At 40.7% G+C, this 24,849-nt stretch overlaps 1 protein-coding gene across 1 annotated transcript in view; it reads left to right on the top strand.

Annotated features, from left to right (window-relative positions):
• The window catches only part of myo6a (myosin VIa), a 120,580-nt gene that overhangs the window by 21,109 nt on the left and 74,622 nt on the right, over positions 1–24,849 (top strand). The window contains exons 4-12 of the mRNA XM_029462936.1: positions 98–175; positions 4,504–4,632; positions 5,339–5,444; positions 7,335–7,390; positions 7,480–7,577; positions 7,671–7,835; positions 10,870–10,950; positions 17,689–17,869; positions 23,496–23,640. Coding sequence (XP_029318796.1) covers positions 98–175; positions 4,504–4,632; positions 5,339–5,444; positions 7,335–7,390; positions 7,480–7,577; positions 7,671–7,835; positions 10,870–10,950; positions 17,689–17,869; positions 23,496–23,640 — 1,039 coding nt within the window. The remainder of the gene's footprint in view (positions 1–97; positions 176–4,503; positions 4,633–5,338; positions 5,445–7,334; positions 7,391–7,479; positions 7,578–7,670; positions 7,836–10,869; positions 10,951–17,688; positions 17,870–23,495; positions 23,641–24,849) is intronic.

The raw sequence follows: 24,849 nt of genomic DNA, 5'->3' as shown, positions 1-24,849 counted from the left end.
CAGTTCTTCTCAAAGTTTGAGACCCACACATGGAGTGTATTTGTCAGCAGATATTATGGGATGTTTTTAACTTTGATGTCGTCTTTGTGTCTCGCAGGTTCTTTGATGTACTTGAATGAAGCCACTCTGCTCAACAACGTGCGCGTGAGATACAGCAAAGAGAAGATTTATGTGAGTGCTGAGGACGTGAGGCTGATGGGAGACCACCGTTAAACACACACACACACACACACACACACACACACACACACACACCACTTCCATGTGCAGACTTTAGATATTAATAACAATAATATAATGATTTAAATGTGACTTTCAAAATAAAGTGATGCAGCTCAAAGTGCATTATAGAGAGAATAAATACAAATGTTAGCATTTAGAAAGACTTTATAAAAAGCAGCTGATCAAAAGTGACTTTAATATGTGCAGGTAACCCGGTCCTCAGGTAAGAAGCATGAAGCGCCTTCATCTGCACGTGAAGAAACTCACATGTATTCGTCGACTTTGACTTCACAACACCTCCTTTATTATTCTTCCAGAACGTTGACATGTTCTCTGAACTCTGAAGACAAGATTTCATGTCCTCACATTCCAAACATATCCACACAGAGATATCCTAATGTTCCACACGTCCTGATGTTCCACACGTCCTAATGTTCCACACGTCCTGATGTTCCACACGTCCTAATGTTCCACACGTCCTGATGTTCCACACGTCCTAATGTTCCACACGTCCTGATGTTCCACACGTCCTGATGTTCCACACGTCCTGATGTTCCACACGTCCTGATGTTCCACACGTCCTAATGTTCCACACGTCCTGATGTTCCACACGTCCTGATGTTCCACACGTCCTGATGTTCCACACGTCCTAATGTTCCACACGTCCTGATGTTCCACACGTCCTAATGTTCCACACGTCCTGATGTTCCACACGTCCTGATGTTCCACACGTCCTGATGTTCCACACGTCCTAATGTTCCACACGTCCTGATGTTCCACACGTCCTGATGTTCCACACTTTACAGAGATATCCTGATGTTCCACACGTCCTGATGTTCCACACGTCCTAAAGTTCCACACGTCCTGATGTTCCACACGTCCTAAAGTTCCACACGTCCTAATGTTCCACACGTCCTAATGTTCCACACGTCCTGATGTTCCACACGTCCTAATGTTCCACACGTCCTAATGTTCCACACGTCCTGATGTTCCACACGTCCTAATGTTCCACACGTCCTGATGTTCCACACGTCCTAAAGTTCCACACGTCCTGATGTTCCACACGTCCTAAAGTTCCACACGTCCTAATGTTCCACACTTTACAGAGATATCCTGATGTTCCACACGTCCTAAAGTTCCACACGTCCTGATGTTCCACACTTTACAGAGATATCCTGATGTTCCACACGTCCTGATGTTCCACACGTCCTAAAGTTCCACACGTCCTGATGTTCCACACGTCCTAAAGTTCCACACGTCCTAATGTTCCACACTTTACAGAGATATCCTGATGTTCCACACGTTCTAAAGTTCCACACGTCCTGATGTTCCACACTTTACAGAGATATCCTGATGTTCCACACGTCCTGATGTTCCACACGTCCTGATGTTCCACACGTCCTGATGTTCCACACGTCCTGATGTTCCACACGTCCTGATGTTCCACACGTCCTGATGTTCCACACGTCCTAAAGTTCCACACGTCCTAATGTTCCACACGTCCTAATGTTCCACACGTCCTAAAGTTCCACACGTCCTAAAGTTCCACACGTCCTAAAGTTCCACACGTCCTGATGTTCCACACGTCCTGATGTTCCACACGTCCTGATGTTCCACACGTCCTAAAGTTCCACACGTCCTGATGTTCCACACTTTACAGAGATCCTGATGTTCCACACGTCCTGATGTTCCACACGTCCTAATGTTCCACACGTCCTGATGTTCCACACGTCCTGATGTTCCACACGTCCTAATGTTCCACACGTCCTAATGTTCCACACGTCCTAATGTTCCACACGTCCTAAAGTTCCACACGTCCTAATGTTCCACACGTCCTAAAGTTCCACACGTCCTAATGTTCCACACGTCCTAATGTTCCACATGTCCTAATGTTCCACACGTCCTGATGTTCCACACGTCCTGATGTTCCACACGTCTCCACACGTCCTAAAGTTCCACACGTCCTAATGTTCCACACGTCCTAATGTTCCACACGTCCTAAAGTTCCACACGTCCTAAAGTTCCACACGTCCTAAAGTTCCACACGTCCTGATGTTCCACACGTCCTGATGTTCCACACGTCCTGATGTTCCACACGTCCTAATGTTCCACACGTCCTAAGTCCTAATGTTCCACACGTCCTAAGTCCTAATGTTCCACACGTCCTGATGTTCCACACGTCCTAATGTTCCACACGTCCTGATGTTCCACACGTCCTAATGTTCCACACGTCCTGATGTTCCACACGTCCTAAAGTTCCACACGTCCTAATGACGTCCTTATGTTCCACACGTCCTAAAGTTCCACACGTCCTAATGACGTCCTGATGTTCCACACGTCCTGATGTTCCACACGTCCTGATGTTCCACACGTCCTGATGTTCCACACGTCCTGATGTTCCACACGTCCCGGCTTCATAAATGTTTCCTCACATTCCAAAGATGTTGTCACGCGATAAATGTTTTGACTTCGTTTTTGTAAAGTCGAGATAATTTACATTCTGATTCTCAAGGTCAAGGACGTTTTGAAGTAGTTTGACGCTCAGAAGCTGGAAAATAACCACACACACACGCGCACACACACACACACACACACACACACACACACACACACACACACACACACACACACACACACACACACACACCACAGACTCCCAGTGGGTCATAAGTGACGATTGAGAGGATTGTAAATGGCTTTTTAGGAAAATCAAAAAAACTGAAATTCAAGAGTACATTAACACACACATTAACACACTTTAACACACACATTAACACACTTTAACACACATTAACACACACACACTTTAACACACACATTAACACACATTAACACACACACTGTAACACACATTACACACACATTAACACACTTTAACACACATTAACACACACACACTTTAACACACACATTAACACACATTAACACACACACACACACTTTAACACACACACTTTAACACACACTTTAACACACACATTAACACACACTAACACACATTAACACACTTTAACACAGACATTAACACACATTAACACACTTTAACACACACATTAACACACATTAACACACTTTAACACACACACATTAACATACATTAACACACACACACACACACCGTAACACACACACATTACCACACACACACACTGTAACACACACATTACCACACACACTGTAACACACACATTACCACACACACACTAACACACGCATTATCACACACACTGTAACACACGCATTAACACACACATTAACACACTTTAACACACACATTAACACACTTTAACACACATTAACACACACACACACTTTAACACACACATTAACACACATTAACACACACACACACTTTAACACACACACTTTAACACACACTTTAACACACACATTAACACACACTAACACACATTAACACACTTTAACACAGACATTAACATACATTAACACACATTAACACACTTTAACACACACATTAACACACATTAACACACACACACACTTTAACACACACACTTTAACACACACTTTAACACACACATTAACACACATTAACACACACACACACTTTAACACACACACTTTAACACACACTTTAACACACACATTAACACACACTAACACACATTAACACACATTAACACACTTTAACACACACATTAACACACATTAACACACTTTAACACACACACATTAACATACATTAACACACACACACACACACCGTAACACACACACATTACCACACACACACACTGTAACACACACATTACCACACACACTGTAACACACACATTACCACACACACACTAACACACGCATTATCACACACACTGTAACACACGCATTACCACACACGCATTACCACACACGCATTACCACACACACTGTAACACACACATTAACACACACATTACCACACACATTACCACACACACATTACCACACACACATTACACACACTAACACACACATTAACACACACATTACCACACACACATTAACACAACACATTAACACACACATTACCACACACATTACCACACACACATTACCACACACACACTAACACACACATTACCACACAGGGCTCAGGTGTGTGATCTGCCGTGTTGTGAATCTGACGGACTGACACTGACCTCTAGTGTCTAAAGAGGGAACTGACTGAAGGATTTATTTATTTAGTCTCATTCAGTTTTAACACTTACAAGGGTTAGAGTTAACACCTTCTTCCTCTTCTTCCTCTTCTTCCTCTTCCTCTTCTTCCTCTTCCTCCTCCAGACGTTGTAGCCAACATCCTGATTGCAGTGAACCCGTACTATGACATCCCAAAGCTTTACTCGGAAGGCACCATCAAGCAGTACCGAGGCCGCTCGCTGGGCACGCTGCCGCCGCACGTCTACGCCATCGGTGAGTACACACACACACACACGCGCACACCACTCTATATTCAATGTGAGTGTATACAGTTGGTCCTGTGTGGGAGTTACTGTGTTTATTGTGATGAATGTTAACAGGAGTCATGTTGCTGCTCTCTGCTGTTACAGTGAATCTGCCTGAGGGAGGATATATTATTCATTCAACACTTTATATTTAACTTGAGGATATATATATATATATATATATATATATATATATATATTTATTTATTTATATATATATATATATATATATATATATATATATATATATATATATATATTATAATATATATATATATATTATAATTATAATATATATTTATATATATATATAATTATAATATATATATCACACACACATCGCCACACACACACACACCTTTTAACTAGTTATTATGAGAATAGTTAATCTTGTACATGTTCCTGCACAAATTCAAATATGTATTTAAATATTGTATATTTGTCGTGTAGTCGACCAAACACAACAGTTGATCCTGCTAACAGGAATCATTTCATTAATAATCTCTTGTAGTTTCATATCCGTCCACCAGGCGGCAGTGAGCGCTCAGATTTCCCACAGTCCCCTGAACACCACAGTTGTTTCTATACTGAAGACAAAAACTGTCTGTTTGATTACTGGTGTCGGGTTTGTGTCCCTGAGTTCAGTCTCTAACCGCTGTTCTGCCTGGTTCCAGCTGACAAGGCGTACAGAGACATGAGGGTCCTGAAGATGAGTCAGTCCATCATCGTCTCAGGGGAGTCCGGGGCCGGGAAGACCGAAAACACCAAGTTTGTGCTCAAGTGAGGCTGAAGTTTATGCTTTATTTTGCTTTTCAGATGCATATTTAGAATAATTTAATTATTCGTGTCTCGTTATTGCAGGTATTTTAAAATTTCATTTCTTAAATTATATTCCTTATGTGTTCATTTTGCACATAATGTCATTTTACAGGTGCATTTTTGAAAACTTCCCCGTTGTGGGACTAATAAAGGATTTCTGATTTGAAATGGTAACAACATAACGTTTGTTAAAAAGAAAATGAGAACAAAAAACAAATACGTTTAAAGTTAAAGTAGTCCCTTCACTTCACCTCCCTTCACTTCACCTTCATTTTACTTTGCTTTGCTTTTCTTTACCGTACTTTCTTTTTTTTTAAACTTACTTTTCTTCACCTCACTTTGACTTCACTGTACTTCACTTAACCTAATTTTGTTTTATTTGTTTTATTTACTTAACATCACTTTACTTCTCCATACTTCACTTTACTTCACTTTACTTTACTTCACTTTACTTCACTTCACTTTACTTCTCCTTATATCACTTTACTTCACTTTACTTCACTTTACTTCTCCTTATATCACTTTACTTCACTTTACTTCACTTTACTTTACTTTGCTTCACTTCACTTCACTTCACTTCACTTACTTACTTTACTTCACTTTGCTTTACTTCTCCATACTTCACTTTACTTCTCCTTACATCACTTCACTTTACTTCACTTTACTTTACTTCACTTTACTTTACGTCACTTTACGTCACTTTACTTCACTTTACTTCTCCATACTTCACTTTACTTCACTTTACTTCACTTTAATTCACTTTACTTTACTTCACTTTACTTCACTTCACTTCACTTCACTTTACTTCTCCTTATATCACTTTACTTCACTTCACTTCACTTCACTTCACTTCACTTCACTTCACTTTACCTTACATCACTTCACTTTACTTTACTTTGCTTTACTTCACTTCACTTCACTTTACTTCACTTCACTTTACCTTACATAACTTTACTTTACTTCTCCTTACATCACTTTACTTTACTTCACTTTACTTCACATCACTTTACTTCACTTCACTTTACTTCACATCACTTCACTTTACTTCACTTCACTTTACTTCTGCTTACATCAGGTCACTTCACTTTACTTCTCCTTACATCAGGTCACTTCACTTCACTTCACTTTACTTCTCCTTATATCACTTTACTTCACTTTACTTCACTTCACTTCACTTTACCTTACATCACTTCACTTTACTTTACTTTGCTTTACTTCACTTCACTTTACTTCACTTCACTTTACCTTACATAACTTTACTTTACTTCTCCTTACATCACTTTACTTTACTTCACTTTACTTCACATCACTTTACTTCACTTCACTTTACTTCACATCACTTCACTTTACTTCACTTCACTTTACTTCTGCTTACATCAGGTCACTTCACTTTACTTCTCCTTACATCAGGTCACTTCACTTTACTTTACTTCTCCTTACATCAGGTCACATCACTTTACTTTACTTCACTTTACTTCTCCTTACATCAGGTCACTTCACTTTACTTCTCCTTACATCAGGTCACTTCACTTTACCTTACATCACTTTACTTTACTTTACTTCTCCTTACATCAGGTCACTTCACTTTACCTTACATCACTTCACTTTACTTTACTTCTCCTTACATCAGGTCACTTCACTTTATTGTCTCCAACAGGAAGTCCCCCTCCAGTAAATGCAACATGCAGATTAGTATATGTTCATATCATCAGAGTGTTTCTCATATTTAGCCTCATTAATTAATTAAGTCAGCATGAAGTTCTTTATTGCATCACACAGATGTTGTGTCGTCCTCTTTACATCTCGAGTGTTGCGCTGCTGAAGTCCTGAACTCTGTTGTGTTCCTCTCAGATACTTGACCTCCTCGTATGGAACCGGGCAGGACATCGACGAGAGAATCGTGGAAGGTCGGACTCTTCTCTTCATATCGCTTAAAGTTCAGTTGTTTCTTCTGTGTTCTGTGTGTGTGACTCCGCCTCCCTCTCTAACCCCGCAGCCAACCCGCTGCTGGAGGCTTTCGGAAACGCGAAAACTGTCCGGAACAACAACAGCAGCCGCTTCGGAAAGTTTGTGGAGATCCACTTCAATGAGAAGGTACTTTATACTAATAATAATATAATAACTTGCTCTAAATGCAGTCGGTTGGTATTCAGGATATTAAAAGGTGTTTGGTGTTTGTGTGCTCAGAATACGGTTGTGGGCGGCTTCGTGTCGCACTACCTGCTGGAGAAGTCGAGGATCTGCAGGCAAAGCAAAGAGGAGAGAAACTACCACATCTTCTACCGGCTGTGTGCCGGAGCCTCCGAGGACATCAGGCAGAAGTTCCACCTCAGCTCCCCGGACACGTTCAGGGTACGGACGCATCACAGTTTCAGCTTTAGAATATTTTCACCGCTTTACCTTTCTGACGGGGAACAGAAGCAGTTATCTTCGCTCTCTTCAAAGCCACCAGACTCCATTGACAAAAACAGTGATTTTACCTCTCAGAACGCAGGAGTTTCTGGTCTGCCGCTGCCTCAATCGGTTAGTTAGTTTATGTTATTGTGTGACTTTGGTGTTTTTAAAAGGTTTGTTTGGATTCACCAGTCACACAATAACACTAACTAACTAACAGATGGAGGCAGCGACAGACCAGAAACTCCTGCGTTCTGCGAGGTAAAATCACTGTTTTTGTCAATGGAGTCTGGTGGCTGTTTCTCTAAACTGACTTTGAATAAGTTCCTCATACATCCCCACTTTAAACAATCCAAGATATCCTTTTTATGTTCTTTAGTTACACGTTTGTATCTCATCAGTCCAGCAAAACACTCACTACAGCACCAAATGTGGATTCATCCGCCACTGAAAATAGTCTCCAACAAATGCTCCATTTCCTTCTGTTTGTTTGCAAAACAATGTTTTTTAAAGATTCATATTTCAATAGGAACCAATGTGGAGCTGAGAGCCACAGACAGGAAGTCAGATGGTATTGAGAGACGGACTAACTCTTTGTTGGATTTAATGGGATTTTCTGACCATAAGAAAAATATAAATTATCGAGTGATTATTTGTTTCCTATATTTTCCACTCAGAATCCCTGCACACAGTTCAATGTGCACTCAGCTTTCAGAGTCATGTTGGAATAATGTGCAATATAAAGTACTAACAGTGATCTATGTGCATGTATTATTATTATCAAGAAGTCTTCCCCGACACTCTGCAGAGGCCATTTATAGACGGCATATTCTCGAGAAAGAATCAGCAATTGGATTTAGTATCAGGCAGCTGCAGAGTTCCACATTTATCAACTACAGCGTAACTTTATTCATTTCAAAGTGACGAGTTACGATAAGTAATGTCACCCGGGAGCCACAAATGCCAATGATTTTGAGTTAAACTGCTGCAGACGGCTCACAGTCGAGTAATTCAATAATTCTCTCCATCAAACTTCAACAGGAAGTAAATTAAAGAGGAAATAAGGTTTTATTGTCATTCCTTTTGTTAGCAGGAATCCTCTCGTTGAAGATCTTACGCGGCTGTAAACATGCACATGATAACGTTATGAGGAGCTTTTAAATGTATTCGCGTGTCTCTGGGGAATCAGGAATTCTCTGGAGAAGCATCAAAAAAGTCAAATAAAAGGTATTGTATTTATATAACGTGATATCAGAAATCACACAGGACTGTTTCCTTGTGTGTATTTAAAAGAAAACCGCAGGAGGAGACCTGAGAGTCCACTCCTCTGATCCGTGCAGACTCTCAATCGCTGCATTGTTGCCTTTTTGCACACAAACCTTCCTAGAAATCCACACACGCACATAGTGTAGTTAAATACTTCTCAGAGCGATGAGGCTCTGACGCTACGAGCCAGCAGAGGGCGCCACTGAGCTGCTGTCAGCTCTTCATTAAAGCTGCAGCCCATCTGCTGTCACTCTCTGCACTGGCTTTATTAAAGGTGGGAGGAGAGCGGAGGAGGATTGCATCTATCATCAGCTTTGTTTCCAAACTGATTGTTCACCTGCAGTTACAAAGAGACATCTACAGTAATGTCTGCAGATAAAGTGGGTAGTGCTCAGATATCAGATGAAAGGAGTATTGATCTTCGCCCGTCAGCGTCAGAACTCTTTAATTTAATGTGTTGAAAGTCTCTTTGGAAACCACAAAGTTTACACTTCAAAGTGCAGGAAGATGGTTTCACTTTCTTTTAATTTTTAGAACCGATGATAAACTTTAATTACAAAGTGTGAATATGTCGATGCACAAGGGAAAATGTCTGAAGGAAAAAGCAAAATATCAAAATAATCCTTGAAACATTTCAGTTTATTATTTGACCTCAGGGCGAAAAACACTTTGTTTCCTCTCAGAAAAGCGCTGAGTCATGCTCCTCTCCACATAACACTTTATATTTTATGGCAGCGTCTCAATCCAATAATCTGTTCTCACCTGCGTCACTGCCTCAAAGTGCCGCAGCTCGTCTCTCCGCCGGCGCCCCCCGCGCCTCATTACACCTCCCACAGTCAGTCCAACAGCTTCTAATGGCTTCACACATCTACAGGCCTCCCTGCTGCTGGAGATAGAGCCACGAAGATGTCTGGGGAGGGTACAGGAGAGAGTACAGGGGAGAGTACAGGAGGGTGTACAGGAGGGCGTACAGGAGAGCGTACAGGAGGGCGTACAGCAGGGCGTACAGGGGAGCGTACAGGGAGCGTACAGGAGGGCGTACAGGGGAGCGTACAGGGGAGCGTACAGGAGGGCGTACAGGAGGGCGTACAGGGGAGAGTACAGGGGAGCGTACAGGAGGGCGTACAGGAGGGCGTACAGGGGAGAGTACAGGGGAGCGTACAGGAGGGCGTACAGGAGGGCGTACAGGGGAGCGTACAGGGGAGAGTACAGGGGAGCGTACAGGGGAGCGTACAGGAGAGCGTACAGGAGAGCGTACAGGGGAGCGTACAGGGGGGCGTACAGGAGGGCGTACAGGGGAGCGTACAGGGGAGCGTACAGGAGGGCGTACAGGAGAGCGTAATTCATTTTATTTAGTTTTCTCAAGATCATAAATGATTTATGTCATTATTTTCCCAAGATAATTTCTTCAGATCTCGAGAAAACTAAACTTTCTCCAGATAATAATTAATTTGAGCTTTCGAGAAAACAATGTTTTTATGAGATTTATAATCAGAGTTCCCTTAAAGTGTCTTATTTATTATTTAAAAACCTGTTCTTACTAAATGCTGCATCTCTTTTTGTTATTTATTTGATTGCTTGGATTTATCTGTTAATTTGCCCATTTTATTTATTCTTCTGTATGAAATGTGCTATTTAAAGTTTAAAACTTGTTTTTGCATCAGAAACGTTCACACACTCACATGTAAAGTTTCTGTTTTTGAGACTCGTTGTGTTTGTGTTTCAGTATCTGAACAGAGGATGCACTCGCTTCTTCGCCTCCAAAGAAACAGACAAACAGATCCTGCAGAATCGCAAGAGCGCAGAGGTACAGTGCACCGATACTTCATTTTACTTTTCTCAACCATATTCCAAAAAGAAACAAATAAATTCCCCAGAGCTGACTGTCTGCATGAGATGTGTATATTTGTGTTTTGGTGAGCAATATGGTAATTTTATATAACATTGATGTGAGAGAACACAACAAATCTGAGTTTACTAAACTTCAAGTTCTTTATTGATCATATCATAAAAGTCCTCTGCTCCAACAAGGCTAATTAAATATGTATGAAAAGGAAAAACATGTTTAAACATAAAATATAACATGAATATAATAATAATAATATAGTAAAGTAAGGGTGATAATAATTAGACAGTAATTGCAAATGAATAAACTGAATGTAAACAGGAGTGTTAATGATGTATATGCATAATGATAAGTGTAAACATAGCTTTAGTTTGTCCACACGAAGCAAAAGATTAATTTAGTGCGCACGTCGGCTGTGAGTGGGAATTAATCTGAGCTGATGAAGCGCTGAACGTTTGCAGATGTTAAAGGTGTTAAAAATGCCATTTCTATTTAGACTTAAAAAAAAAAATCCTCAAAGCTTTTAAAAAGGTGCAGAATAATTGTTTCTTAAAACAAATTCAATAATATTATGATTGTGAATGATTATTAAAACTTTTTTCGCGTCTAAAATAAATGTTTTCGCCGTCAGATATCTGACGTGTGAGCCGAAGTGTGTTGACGTTGGCATCACGTGTATCTGAGCGTTCGTTAGCGAACTGGGAATATACAGCGACGCTGTCCATGAAACGTGCAGGTCGAGAGTCACAGCCGCCGAGCAGGGCGCCCGCTAGTGGCTGAATGTCCTCAACGTTATCAACCTTTTAAATCCATGTTAATCCTCCGCTGAGGATGACCAGCGTCGTGTTTCTCCATCTTAGTTACAAACTCGTGCAAAACTCAGATCAGGAAAGAGGAACCATCGCTCTGCAGACTCCAAGATTCAATTTAGATCCACAGCCTCCAGCTCCCAGTTCTGTGTGTGAAGGACAGTTTGCACCTTTCATCTGCAGCCGTCTCCTCCTCTGTTGTCTCTGCTGATCTTTGTCCTTCTCTCTCTCTCTGTTGTCTCTGCTGATCTTTGTCCTTCTCTCCTCTTGTCTCTGATCTTTGTCCTTCTCTCCTCCTCTGTTGTCTCTGCTGATCTTTGTCCTCTCTCTCTCTCTCTCTGTTGTCTCTGCTGATCTTTGTCCTTCTCTCTCCTCTGTTGTCTCTGCTGATCTTTGTCCTCTCTCTCTCTCTCTCTGTTGTCTCTGCTGATCTTTGTCCTCTCTCTCTCTCCTCTGTTGTCTCTGCTGATCTTTGTCCTTCTCTCTCCTCTGTTGTCTCTGCTGATCTTTGTCCTTCTCTCTCCTCTGTTGTCTCTGCTGATGTTTGTCCTTCTCTCTCCTCCTCTGTTGTCTCTGCTGATCTTTGTCCTCTCTCTCTCTCTCTCTCTCTGTTGTCTCTGCTGATATTTGTCCTTCTCTCTCTCCTCTGTTGTCTCTGCTGATGTTTGTCCTTCTCTCTCCTCTGTTGTCTCTGCTGATCTGTGTCCTTCTCTCTCCTCTGTTGTCTCTGCTGATGTTTGTCCTTCTCTCTCTCTCTGTTGTCTCTGCTGATCTTTGTCCTTCTCTCTCTCTCTGTTGTCTCTGCTGATCTTTGTCCTTCTCTCTCCTCCTCTGTTGTCTCTGCTGATGTTTGTCCTTCTCTCTCTCTCTGTTGTCTCTGCTGATCTTTGTCCTTCTCTCTCCTCTGTTGTCTCTGCTGATCTTTGTCCTTCTCTCTCTCTCTGTTGTCTCTGCTGATCTTTGTCCTTCTCTCTCTCTCTGTTGTCTCTGCTGATCTTTGTCCTTCTCTCTCTCTCTGTTGTCTCTGCTGATCTTTGTCCTTCTCTCTCCTCCTCTGTTGTCTCTGCTGATCTTTGTCCTTCTCTCTCCTCCTCTGTTGTCTCTGCTGATCTTTGTCCTTCTCTCCTCTCTCTGTTGTCTCTGCTGATCTTTGTCCTTCTCTCCTCCTCTGTTGTCTCTGCTGATATTTGTCCTTCTCTCCTCCTCTGTTGTCTCTGCTGATCTTTGTCCTTCTCTCTCTGTTGTCTCTGCTGATCTTTGTCCTTCTCTCTCTGTTGTCTCTGCTAATCTTTGTCCTCTCTCTCCTCTGTTGTCTCTGCTGATCTTTGTCCTTCTCTCTCTGTTGTCTCTGCTAATCTTTGTCCTCTCTCTCCTCTGTTGTCTCTGCTGATATTTGTCCTTCTCTCCTCCTCTGTTGTCTCTGCTGATCTTTGTCCTTCTCTCTCCTCTGTTGTCTCTGCTGATCTTTGTCCTCTCTCTCTCTCTGTTGTCTCTGCTGATCTGTGTCCTTCTCTCTCCTCTGTTGTCTCTGCTGATCTTTGTCCTTCTCTCTCCTCTGTTGTCTCTGCTGATCTTTGTACTTCTCTCTCCTCTGTTGTCTCTGCTGATCTTTGTCCTCTCTCTCTCTCTCTCTGTTGTCTCTGCTGATCTGTGTCCTTCTCTCTCCTCTGTTGTCTCTGCTGATCTTTGTCCTTCTCTCTCCTCTGTTGTCTCTGCTGATCTTTGTCCTTCTCTCTCCTCTGTTGTCTCTGCTGATGTTTGTCCTCTCTCTCCTCCTCTGTTGTCTCTGCTGATCTTTGTCCTTCTCTCTCCTCCTCTGTTGTCTCTGCTGATGTTTGTCCTTCTCTCTCTCTCCTCCTCTGTTGTCTCTGCTGATCTTTGTCCTTCTCTCCTCCTCTGTTGTCTCTGCTGATCTTTGTCCTTCTCTCTCCTCCTCTGTTGTCTCTGCTGATCTTTGTCCTTCTCTCTCCTCTGTTGTCTCTGCTGATCTTTGTCCTTCTCTCCTCCTCTGTTGTCTCTGCTAATCTTTGTCCTTCTCTCTCCTCTGTTGTCTCTGCTGATCTTTGTCCTTCTCTCTCCTCTGTTGTCTCTGCTGATCTTTGTCCTTCTCTCTCCTCTGTTGTCTCTGCTGATCTTTGTCCTTCTCTCCTCCTCTGTTGTCTCTGCTGATCTTTGTCCTTCTCTCTCCTCTGTTGTCTCTGCTGATCTTTGTCCTTCTCTCCTCCTCTGTTGTCTCTGCTAATCTTTGTCCTTCTCTCTCCTCTGTTGTCTCTGCTGATCTTTGTCCTTCTCTCCTCCTCTGTTGTCTCTGCTAATCTTTGTCCTTCTCTCCTCCTCTGTTGTCTCTGCTAATCTTTGTCCTTCTCTCTCTCTCTCTGTTGTCTCTGTTGATCTTTGTCCTTCTCTCTCTCTCTCTCTCTGTTGTCTCTGCTGATCTGTGTCCTTCTCTCTCCTCTGTTGTCTCTGCTGATCTGTGTCCTTCTCTCTCCTCTGTTGTCTCTGCTGATCTTGCATTAGTCACAATAAGATACTGAGACTGAAGCAGTTTATGGATGTGAACAAAGGAGTTTTATTGCTCATGAATTCAACAGAATGAGTCTTTTTATTACTTTGGTCTCAGAAAGAAATGTAAGAAGCGAACAGACTCTGGCATTTACTTTCTCCACAGTTTGCTTAAAAAGTGTAAAGGACCTTTACGACAGATGATTGCACCAGAAAATGAAAATCTAAAACTTGTGTTCTTTAAACACTAAAGCTTTGCAAAGCTACCTTTGAATATGTTTGTGTAATTATGATGCAATAACCTCTGCACCAGATTATCTCAACAACTGAGATATTTCTCTGGTGTTGTTGTTTAGATGCGTTTATATAATCTCCTGATAGAATACATTCAGATGCTTATTTTCATACAGCAAACATTTTAATTAGCATCCTGGCTGAGAGGCTCTGCAGCACAAAGACGGTTAATGCGCTGCGATAATAAGAAAACCTCATCATGTGAGATGAGCTCCTTCCTTCGCCTTCAGCCTTTCATTAATTATGTGAAAGTATTCCATTACAGCGGCTGTACGAGGCATTTCCCCACCGTGCAGGATTATTAATTATTATACGCATTAAGAGGAACATGGAGCACAGATTAGACTCTGATGAAGACTGGAGATAAACAGAAGAACATTCTGCAGAACTCCAATTATATAGATTTATATTTAACTTCATCACTTTCTGCGTCTCTGCATTATGTTTGACCTTTTAATAAAGCATCGTTTGTTCTCATATTTTTATGCATATCAATTGTTATTTGATATATTCCCAGCACATTTTAATTGTCTTACTTTAGAAAGGAAGATTTATTTAACAGGTGTTTCGTCTTAAAATATATTTTTTATAAATACAAGATCTTAAAATAATTTAATCATGTATTTAATGTTATTTACAATTTACAAGTGCAAATATAAAAATCAAACGAGATATAAAAGGCATTCAGTTGTTTGGAACAATCTAATGACTTCCTCTCTATAAACCAACTAACGTCCTGTAGTGACCTGCACAGATACATGAACGAAACACTTTAATTCTCTTATAACATCAAACATCTTCAGATGAAGCACAAACGATTTCTGCAGCAACAAACACGTCACATATTTGTCTTAACAGAAAAGCAAAGTTAAAAAGAAAAGTTTCACAGCTTCAGATAAACTTCAGAAAGGCAACAAAGAAGTAATAACGGGAATGAAGCCTTGTGAAAACTAAAATACAAAGAAAAAGCAAACGTGCTGCAGAACAAACGGAAAGTTTCTTGATGGTGTTTGATACAAAGACGAGTTCTGACCTGCGAAACAGCAGAACAGTGTTTTAGTTTCAGCTTTAATAACGTCTTCACACAGCTCTCATGACTCGTTCATGAAATCACATTCAACTTTAGGAACTTTAGTTTGAAGTTTCTATACAGGATAAACTATCTTCCTTCCTTCAAACTATTTTCTTTCTTTCCTTCCATATCAGAACGAGCCCCCAAGAAATATTGATTGACAGGTTTATTACAAGTAGGTTTTTGGTGCACAACAACAAACATAATAAAAAAAAATAAGAGGTAAAAACTAAAGGAAGTACCGCAACAGTCGAGAATAAATAGAAAACAATAAACATTTGACTAAAGGTGTTTATACTATACAGCTTATACAGTTCTGTGCAAAGGTCCACAGTATGAAGTAAAGTTTTGCAGGTTTTTTGAAACTATTACTGGATTTTCTTTGTATCGTATTTTATTAAAATCCTGTCAACAAACAGAAACATCACCTCCGAAGGTATGATGCAGAAACCTGCCTGATGCTGTTTGTGCTCTTTGACTTCATCAGTCCGCACCATGTTGGGCGGAAGTATCTTTACAAACATAAGGCGCCGCTTACTGTCCCCACTTACCCAGAAACCCTTGTTTTTGTTGTTTATTTATGACCTTAATTAAATAAAACACTTTTTTTGGCTCGTATGGCTTTTTTCCTTCTGACTAAAAACCAAAACTCTCCAAGAAGTAGTTCAGCTGCTCCTAATGTGCACATAAATAATGTGAGTGTCTTCCAAATATGTGTTTGTTAGAAGCCTGAACACAGATTTATTTGTACTTTGGTTTGCACTGAATGTTTCCTTCCTGCCATGGATTTACTTTACTCCACTTGGAAAATGAAATCCAGCGAGAAGCTCATTAAATAGTGGATTCAACTCAGCAGAAGAATTCACTTTCTACTTAATTCTATCGCAGGGGACACAGAGTGGTTGGCATCTACTTTAGCCTGCGGATATCATCAGACTGCGACATGTGTGTGTGTGTGTGTGTGTGTGTGTGTGTGTGTGTGTGTCACCATCTCTGCTGCAGATTCTCCATGCTCTGCTTCTGTGCAGCACATTCAAAGAGAAATGGATTTCTATAAGCCCAATATTATGTTGTTGTTCTGGGTTACTGCAGAACAAAACAATTACAGTGAAGTCAAAGATTAGTTGAAAATAAAAAGAAATGATTCTCGAGGATGATTGGAAGCTTGAGGTCAGTCTCTTTTTAAAAGATGGTTTAACAAAGCTGAAGAATATTTATATTGACCCGTCTGCCACAGTAGAGGAAGCACACGAGGAAGAGTAGAGGGAGAGAGGGAGGCAAGGAAGGAAGATCGTTTGGAGGAAGGTTAAGAAATTAAGGATAAAAGTAAAGAATAAATGTGTTGAAAGTAAGAAATACAACGTTGGCCTGTATTTTAGAATTCAGCTAAATAAATAGATTATGTAATGAGGTAAATATGTAGATTATGTAATGAGGTAGATTATGTAAATATGTAGATTATGTAATGAGTTAAATATGTAGATTATGTAATGAGGTAGATTATGTAAATATGTAGATTATGTAATGAGGTAGATTATGTAAATATGTAGATTATGTAATGAGTTAAATATGTAGATTATGTAATGAGGTAGATTATGTAAATATGTAGATTATGTAATGAGGTAGATTATGTAAATATGTAGATTATGTAATGAGGTAGGTTATGTAAATATGTAGATTATGTAAATATGTAGATTATGGAATGAGGTAGATTATGTAAATATGTAGATTATGTAATGAGGTAGATTATGTAAATATGTAGATTATGTAATGAGGTAGGTTATGTAAATATATAGATTATGTAATGAGGTAGATTATGTAAATATGTAGATTATGGAATGAGGTAAATATGTAGATTATGTAATGAGGTAGATTATTAAGATTATGTAGATTATGTAATGAGGTAAATTATGTAATGAGGTAAATATGTAGATTATGTAATGAGGTTAATGTATCGGGGGGGGGGGGGAAGCAGCGATCAGCGTCTCTGCGTATTCAAGGGTCCGTGCTTTGCTCCCTCAGCACACGAAGTCGGGCCCTCTGAAGGACCCGCTGCTGGACGACCAGGGCGACTTCAACAGGATGTCCGTGGCGATGAAGAAGATCGGCCTGGACGACACGGAGAAGCTGGACCTGTTCAGGGTGGTGGCCGGCGTGCTGCACCTCGGCAACATCGACTTTGAGGAGGCTGGAAGCACATCAGGTGAGCTGCAGGGACGTACCTGAGAAACCTTCACCTGACGATGGTCCTGATTTAAAGAATAGAAATACTTTCTCAAATATTTGCGACCTCACTGTGAGACCGTTTTGGTAAAATGTAATTCATTGAACATCTGCGAACAACAACATCTTGATGTTAAATAATTATTTCGATTTCATTATATGGACATTAAACAGCATTAAACATTTTTGTCTCAGAATGTTTTCCCCCGAATAAACAAATTCAAATAAAACATCAGGAAGGGAAACAATTTAATATTTAAAATATAATATAATATCATATTTAATTATAATATATTGATATTGTCTTTAAATAGTCTGCAGAATGTGTAGATCTGAGCATAAACTACACCAAATATAATAAATACACAAAACAAATGCTCTAAATTACCTAAATGAATCATAAGTCTGATTTGTCTGATTGTTTTTGAACGTGGCCCACAGAAGAAAAAGGCTTTTACCTTATTTTCTTATCATCCTCTACAATGTAAACGTGTCATGTCTTAATTATTTTAAGAAATCTAACAGATCATGTTACGAGGACTTTATTGGGATATTAAATGCGGGTAAGGCTGCGACAAACTGGAGGAACTTTCCAATCCAATGCTACGGCAGAACATGAATAATGTAATTACTTGCTGAGTAAGAATGCTTGCTTGAATAATTGATGATGGTGCATTATGTCCTGTCTCGTCCTCGCTCGTCTTTATTGCTGGAGCAGATATATTGACGCACATATCAGCGTATCTCACATGAATGACGATATGTGGGGTTATTTAGAAACTCTGCATTAGAGTTTTACACTTGAGATGTTGCGCTTATCTTGTATTTTAGTCACAATTATGTGCTTATATAATGTAATATTACTTCATATATTGTATGTGTTTTTATAGTATCGGCTTTAAAAAGTACGTTTTTGTGACCAAACCGAACACACAGCCTCGTTGGCGGAGGTAATCACAAAACGTGCACTAAAGACACGGAGTGTAAACCTTCACCTACTGTATTGTTTGAACTCTAAGAGCGAAGGTATGATGTGTAGTAGATTAATCATCAGTGTTCAGCCTGCAGAGTTCTGTGATTGATCACTCCGCTTCAGAAACCATCCGTCTCGCTGGCCTCTCGACTTCTATACGACACCAGTTTGGCTCCTAAAAGGCAGATTCCGTTTTGATCTAATCCCTCAAGACTTTGCACTTTGATTGATCGCTGTAATATTCAGCTTCCACCTCTCTTCTCCTCAGTTCAGTCTCATTGCGGTCGATGATGAATGCTTTTGTAGGGTGTTGAATATGTGGCATTTGTCCCACGTTAGCCTTTAAAATGACTTGTAATTTGAGCCCAAAAGAATCATTACAGGCGACTTGCATCTCTTGGAATTTAATTAATTACATAATGAACGTACAATAATTATTCCAGATATCTTTTCAAGTATTATATTCTCTACATTTCAAGTGGCATATTTCAGCACGGTTGTCTGAAACGCTCCACCCCCATCTCGCGCCTCATTTTCCACCGGTTCAGAATCGAACCCTCCGGGAGGCTCAGTTTCCATGAAAATCAACGAGGCTTTGAACTTCAGCAGAGAAGTTCCTCGGCTCTCGGCTCCTCCCTGTCGTTTTCTCGCTCCACAGGGAAGAAGAGGAAGCGCAGCGGGGAGCCTATTAAATGGACTGGTTCTCGCAGCGGGTGGCTATCATGAAGCGTGTTTTACAGCGAGTGTGTTCAGTCAGAGGAGGCAATCATCCAGAGTTTGAGGCATGCTTGGCTTACAGTTTGCCTAAAGCTCTCTGGAGGGTGGGATTTCTAGGGAGCTCTTAAGGATATTCATTTGTATTTGGCCGGAGGAGCTTTTCCTAGTTTGGAAAGTCAAATATTTTTGAACTACAAACAAAGATATTCCCTGTTTAACTCCAATGTCAAGCTGAGTCTTATTATACAGAGCAGAGACTTGAAAGTACAGACCTTGATTTAAAAAGCTGCTTTTCGAGGAATATTTCAGAAATACTGACCAGAGGATCAGTGCAGCGTAAGAGACGTGATCAGAAAGAGAAGATGGACATCTAGACTTAACTATCTTCAGGTGCACCTAATTAGGGCCTTTTTTAATTTAAATTTTACCGTATCATATACTAGATACGTCACGACACCATAAATGTAGTAGTCGATATCAAAACCAGTGAAATTCCTCGATACTAATTTGATACCACGGTTAAAAAAACTAAACGATAAACCTTTAGAGCCAGTGTTGGGACGTTGCACTGTCATGATTCCCTTTTAATATCTTTTATATTGCTGTGATAAAAACTCCTTCAAACATCTGTATTTATGCAAATTCCACGCCAAAAACTTAATTTTACAAGATTACATTTGAACACATTGTGGGCGTGCGTAGTAACGAGGAGACGATAGACAAGTTGTCAAGTCGAACGTTGACCCCCCCCCCAGAATTCACTAGAAACTAAACCGCCGAACAGTCAAAATTGAAAGGGCCCACACGGCGGGGGACGGAGTGGGCGTCCAAACCGACTGCGCTTCACAAGTGAAGGTGCAGGGATGGGGGTTTGAGGTGCGCACAGGTGGGACAGGGTCCCGGGGCCTGGCAGGGGGGCGACCACGCCGCGGGGGCATGGCCAGTCCAGGTCCAAATGTAATAATAAATAATAATAAATAAATAATAATGTTATAAATGTACCTTCGCCCAATACTTGTTTTTACTGAATAGATCTTGAACGCGTCATGATACAACTCAATGGAACCAACGTTAATGCTAGCTTGAGGAAAGCTAGTTAACGTTAGCTGTTAGCTGTGCTTGGCTAAATAACGGAGCTAACGGCTAACGTTAACTAGCTTTCCTCAACACAGATCTGTTGTTCACAGTCTAGCATCGTACAGGATGCGTCGATAGTGAGTTTACTGCGTCCTTTGGGATTTTAACTCGTTAGCGCTCGGTTCAGTTTGCCACATGCTAAGCGATACTTATCCATACATGCATACAAAAACCTCTCTCCTGTTCAACACAAACGCATTTTCTATTGTCCCTCGTTTCCCTCGTTACCCTCGAGCCCCGGTTGAAAAACAAGTACCGTCACGTTATCAGAAATTTGGCATCGACTTGCTGCCAAAGAACTGGTTCTGGTGACGTCCTTATATCTACTCTACATCTCGGCAATTAGGTTCAACCATGGGCCAGTATAGTAAGTGAGAGGCTGGTGTAAACATGTTCTGGGATGTTATTGATTAATTGGTTTTCCACACAGATAACAGATAAAGTGCTGTTGTTGACAATCGGCTTTCAATATCGGTTGCGTTTTCCCTCCACCATGATTTTCATAGCAGCACCATCACATCAGATATATTTGGTATCTTCTGAAGCTTCAGGATGTCACTAGCTCGTCTGCACAGCAAGTGTTTGTAATGATCAGTCTTCTGATGGGCTTTGCAGGGTTGCCCCCAAATCTTGTCCCTAAATCATCATCTGGTTTAGCATAATATATGTTGACAACTGATCTTTTTACCATCATTATGAGCGGATTAATAAAAAGATTAATATTTGCCTGCATTGCATTTTGGACATTATACAGACCTTACTCCTACTCGGCAAACTGTAGAGGAAGAGTAATCCCTTAAATCTCTGGACCTTTGGCCGCTTGGAGGACGGTGCTGACAGTCAGACCTCAATTTATTTCAAAGTAAACTGAGGAATCTATCAGCGGCGTCTGGAAATAATGAAGTTTAATTAACTGGGAATTAGGTTTGAGTCCTTGGCTCCATTTTAATGTGAATTTAGAGCAATTTCTTCCACGGGGACTTCATGCAGTCCAGACATCGATTGAAGCTCAGCTTAGCGTTGAGGAGATATTGATTGCTGGCATTGATCAGAGTCACCAACAGATGTTCAGGTTCCTCTTACTTTATTGATATAAACATCACAGATATACTCCTATAGTGTTGAATATGTAGCTGCTGGATTATGAACTTATTCACAGTTGGTCCAGAATCAGATGATAAATAATTGATGTATATTAGCATATTACTGGAGTTAAAGTTATTGCAGCTATAGTTGGCTGAAGTTATTAGTAAATAATGTTTCTTCTTTTCTTAAAAGTAGAAAATGTTAATGCTGAAATGATTGATTAATGTAGCAAATTAAGAATATTAAGTAGCATTTTATGCTTCTTTGTTTGTTTGGCTGCTAAACAAGGAATTTGAAGCTGTCAGCTAACTAACAAACATCATCTTTAATTTCAACTGTATTATTATCCCATAGGAAATGTTGGTTTGCAGCCAGGCAAACACATAAATCACAGGAATACATCACAGACGATGGACAGCAACTTTGTCAAAAACAGCAATAAAGGCAAAAAGTCCAGAAACTATTAAAAACTCATCAGTGAGTCTCACTGCTGCACTGACATCTTCCTTCATTACCATAAACACACAGTTTATTTTACTCAATCACACACACACTGTCCTGCTGACACAAATATAGAGCCCCAAATGTGGATTCATCCGCCGCTGAAAAAGTCTCCAATAAATTCCTCCTGTTTGTTGGAAAAAACTACAGTGAACAGCTGTTTTAGGAAATGACTGAGCTTTTATTTTGAAAAATGAAATGCATATTTTTGTTTTGAAAGATTTCTGTCTTTATGTTCAATGTGCTTCGAGCTGAGAGCCACAGACAGGAAGTCAGCAGCCGTATCATTATAATGTGGAAACTTATTATGTGTGTCGTCACCTCTTTAACTCCCTTCATCCACCGCTGCAGGCCCAAACACGAGACAAACGTCTTTTCTGTTTGACTAGCGTTCCCGCCCCCCCGGCTCCTCCGGGCTTTGTTCATCTCTCTCTGGACCCGCACAGTTCACAGCACGTGGGTGTTAACTCTCCCGAGCTCCGCACATAATGATGATATTGCCCTCAAACTGCACTGGACATATAACCTCCAGCCAGAAAGAGCAGGAATGCAACTCGGAGACGTTCTTGCTGTGAGATTAATTCATCTTCACTAAATCCCAGAAGACATTTGAAGTCCTTTTTAAACATTTCCAAATTTCATGGGATCAAACAAATATTGGATTTGAGTCTGTCGGTATCTCACGATTCTGCACACAGCGCTGCTAATTCCAGGATCCAGTCCTGTGCACTGTGGGAATAAATCAAAGTGTGTAAAAGATTGTGTGTTTCATATATTTGAAAAAGTTATATCAACTGATTGCAATAAAAACACACAAAGGCAAAGTGAGACAAACGTTAACACGTTTTTATTTGATATACATGTATAAATAGCTGCAGACAATTCTCTTACCTAATGTAATTGTTTCTTCTGAAAAAAGTTAATTTCTCTGTGTTTTGGCTAGCAATATACTACATTACCCAGAAAGCATTGCAAAAGCCCAAGCTTTCAGTCAAAGGTTCACTGAAACGAAAGGATTTAAAACAGTTTCTGTGCTTATTGTCCTGACCTGTAATGAAGTAGTGTTGTTTGATTTTATCACCCAAGCTTAGCTTCAGTGTAAACTCGCAGGCTCTCGCTCGCTCTTCCCGCTCCTCGTTGTCCCGATGGCGTGGTGGTGTAGCTGATGTTTTCCCTCCTCCGTGTCTTCCAGGTGGCTGCACCATCAAGAACCAGTCGAGTCAGACGCTGGAGCACTGTGCCGAGCTGCTGGGCCTGGAGGAGGAGGACCTGCGAGTCAGCCTCACCTCCAGGGTCATGCTCACCACAGCAGGGGGCGCCAAAGGAACGGTGATCAAGTAAGAAAACACACACACACACACACACACACACACACACACACACACACACACACACACACAGAAACTTCTAGCACATTCATAAAAAGGACAATTTGTGGCAGATGTGAAATTTGTTGTGTAATTAGCTTATCATCAAAGGTAAAACAAATACATGTTTCTATACATATATGCAGTACTTCATTGATAGTATGTCTCATCTGGGATCACAATGGATATAAGTTTTGAGCTTCTCACAGTGTGAGAGCAGCTGTGTGACTCTGCTCCTCGTCTTACTGTACAGAGAGACGATCGCAGATAGAAACCGGAGAACATGTGATTGTTTCTGCCATCAGTTATTACAGATTATTATTATAGAGTAAAGTGGAGAGCCATCTGGACCGTCTGTCAAGCATCTGGATGCTGAAATTTGTTTGATTTGAAAGGTTCATAGAGGTGACTGATTATTACCGGAAGGTTGTTCACAATTATACTCTGTGTTTTGGCCTGAGACACTTCTGTTGGTAGCTTCCTACATTTCCCAGAAGCCTTTGTGACAACTCCAGTTGCCATTTTTACCATGAAGTTCTTCCTGTATGATTGCCGAATTTAAGGGAGAATGGCGTCTCCAGAATGAAGCTTTTGATTCTGACAGCCTAAAAACCTGCTAAGGGGCGTCCCGGTAGCTCAACCGGTAGCACAGGCGTCCCATATACAAAGGCTGAGTCCTCGCCACAGTTCGAGTCCGACCTGTGGCGTTATCTGTATGTCGTTCCCTCTCTCTCTCCCCCTTTCACAATCTGCACTTGTCTATCATAAAGACATGAAAAGCCCAATATAAAAAAATAAATAAAATAAAAGCCTGCTAATGGACACACATGTGTATTTGTACGATGTGTGTTGACGAGCTTTGAGCACATTTGGCCTCGAGTCGGATGGACATACGGTAGGATTTTAGCCAAATGAGGAATCGGGCAGTGAAGAGGTTTCCTAAGAGGTTCCTGCTGCACGTCAGGAACTTGGGAGTTTAGGCCGTAAGTACGTTAACTTTATTCATACAGCATTTGTCCATGTCAGCAGTTCCAAAGTGCTTCACAGTTAATAAAAAAAATATTGGTTCACAGCATGAAAACACAGGAAGAGATACTCAACAATAAACGCAATACAACAAACTAAACCGAATTAAAAGACAAATAAAACCAAAAGCAACAAATGTATTGAAACTTCAGC

This window comes from Cottoperca gobio, chromosome 24 (assembly GCF_900634415.1).
Source record: "Cottoperca gobio chromosome 24, fCotGob3.1, whole genome shotgun sequence".
NCBI classification, from domain to species: Eukaryota; Metazoa; Chordata; class Actinopteri; order Perciformes; family Bovichtidae; genus Cottoperca; species Cottoperca gobio.
This window is presented reverse-complemented; position numbering and strand designations above follow the sequence as displayed.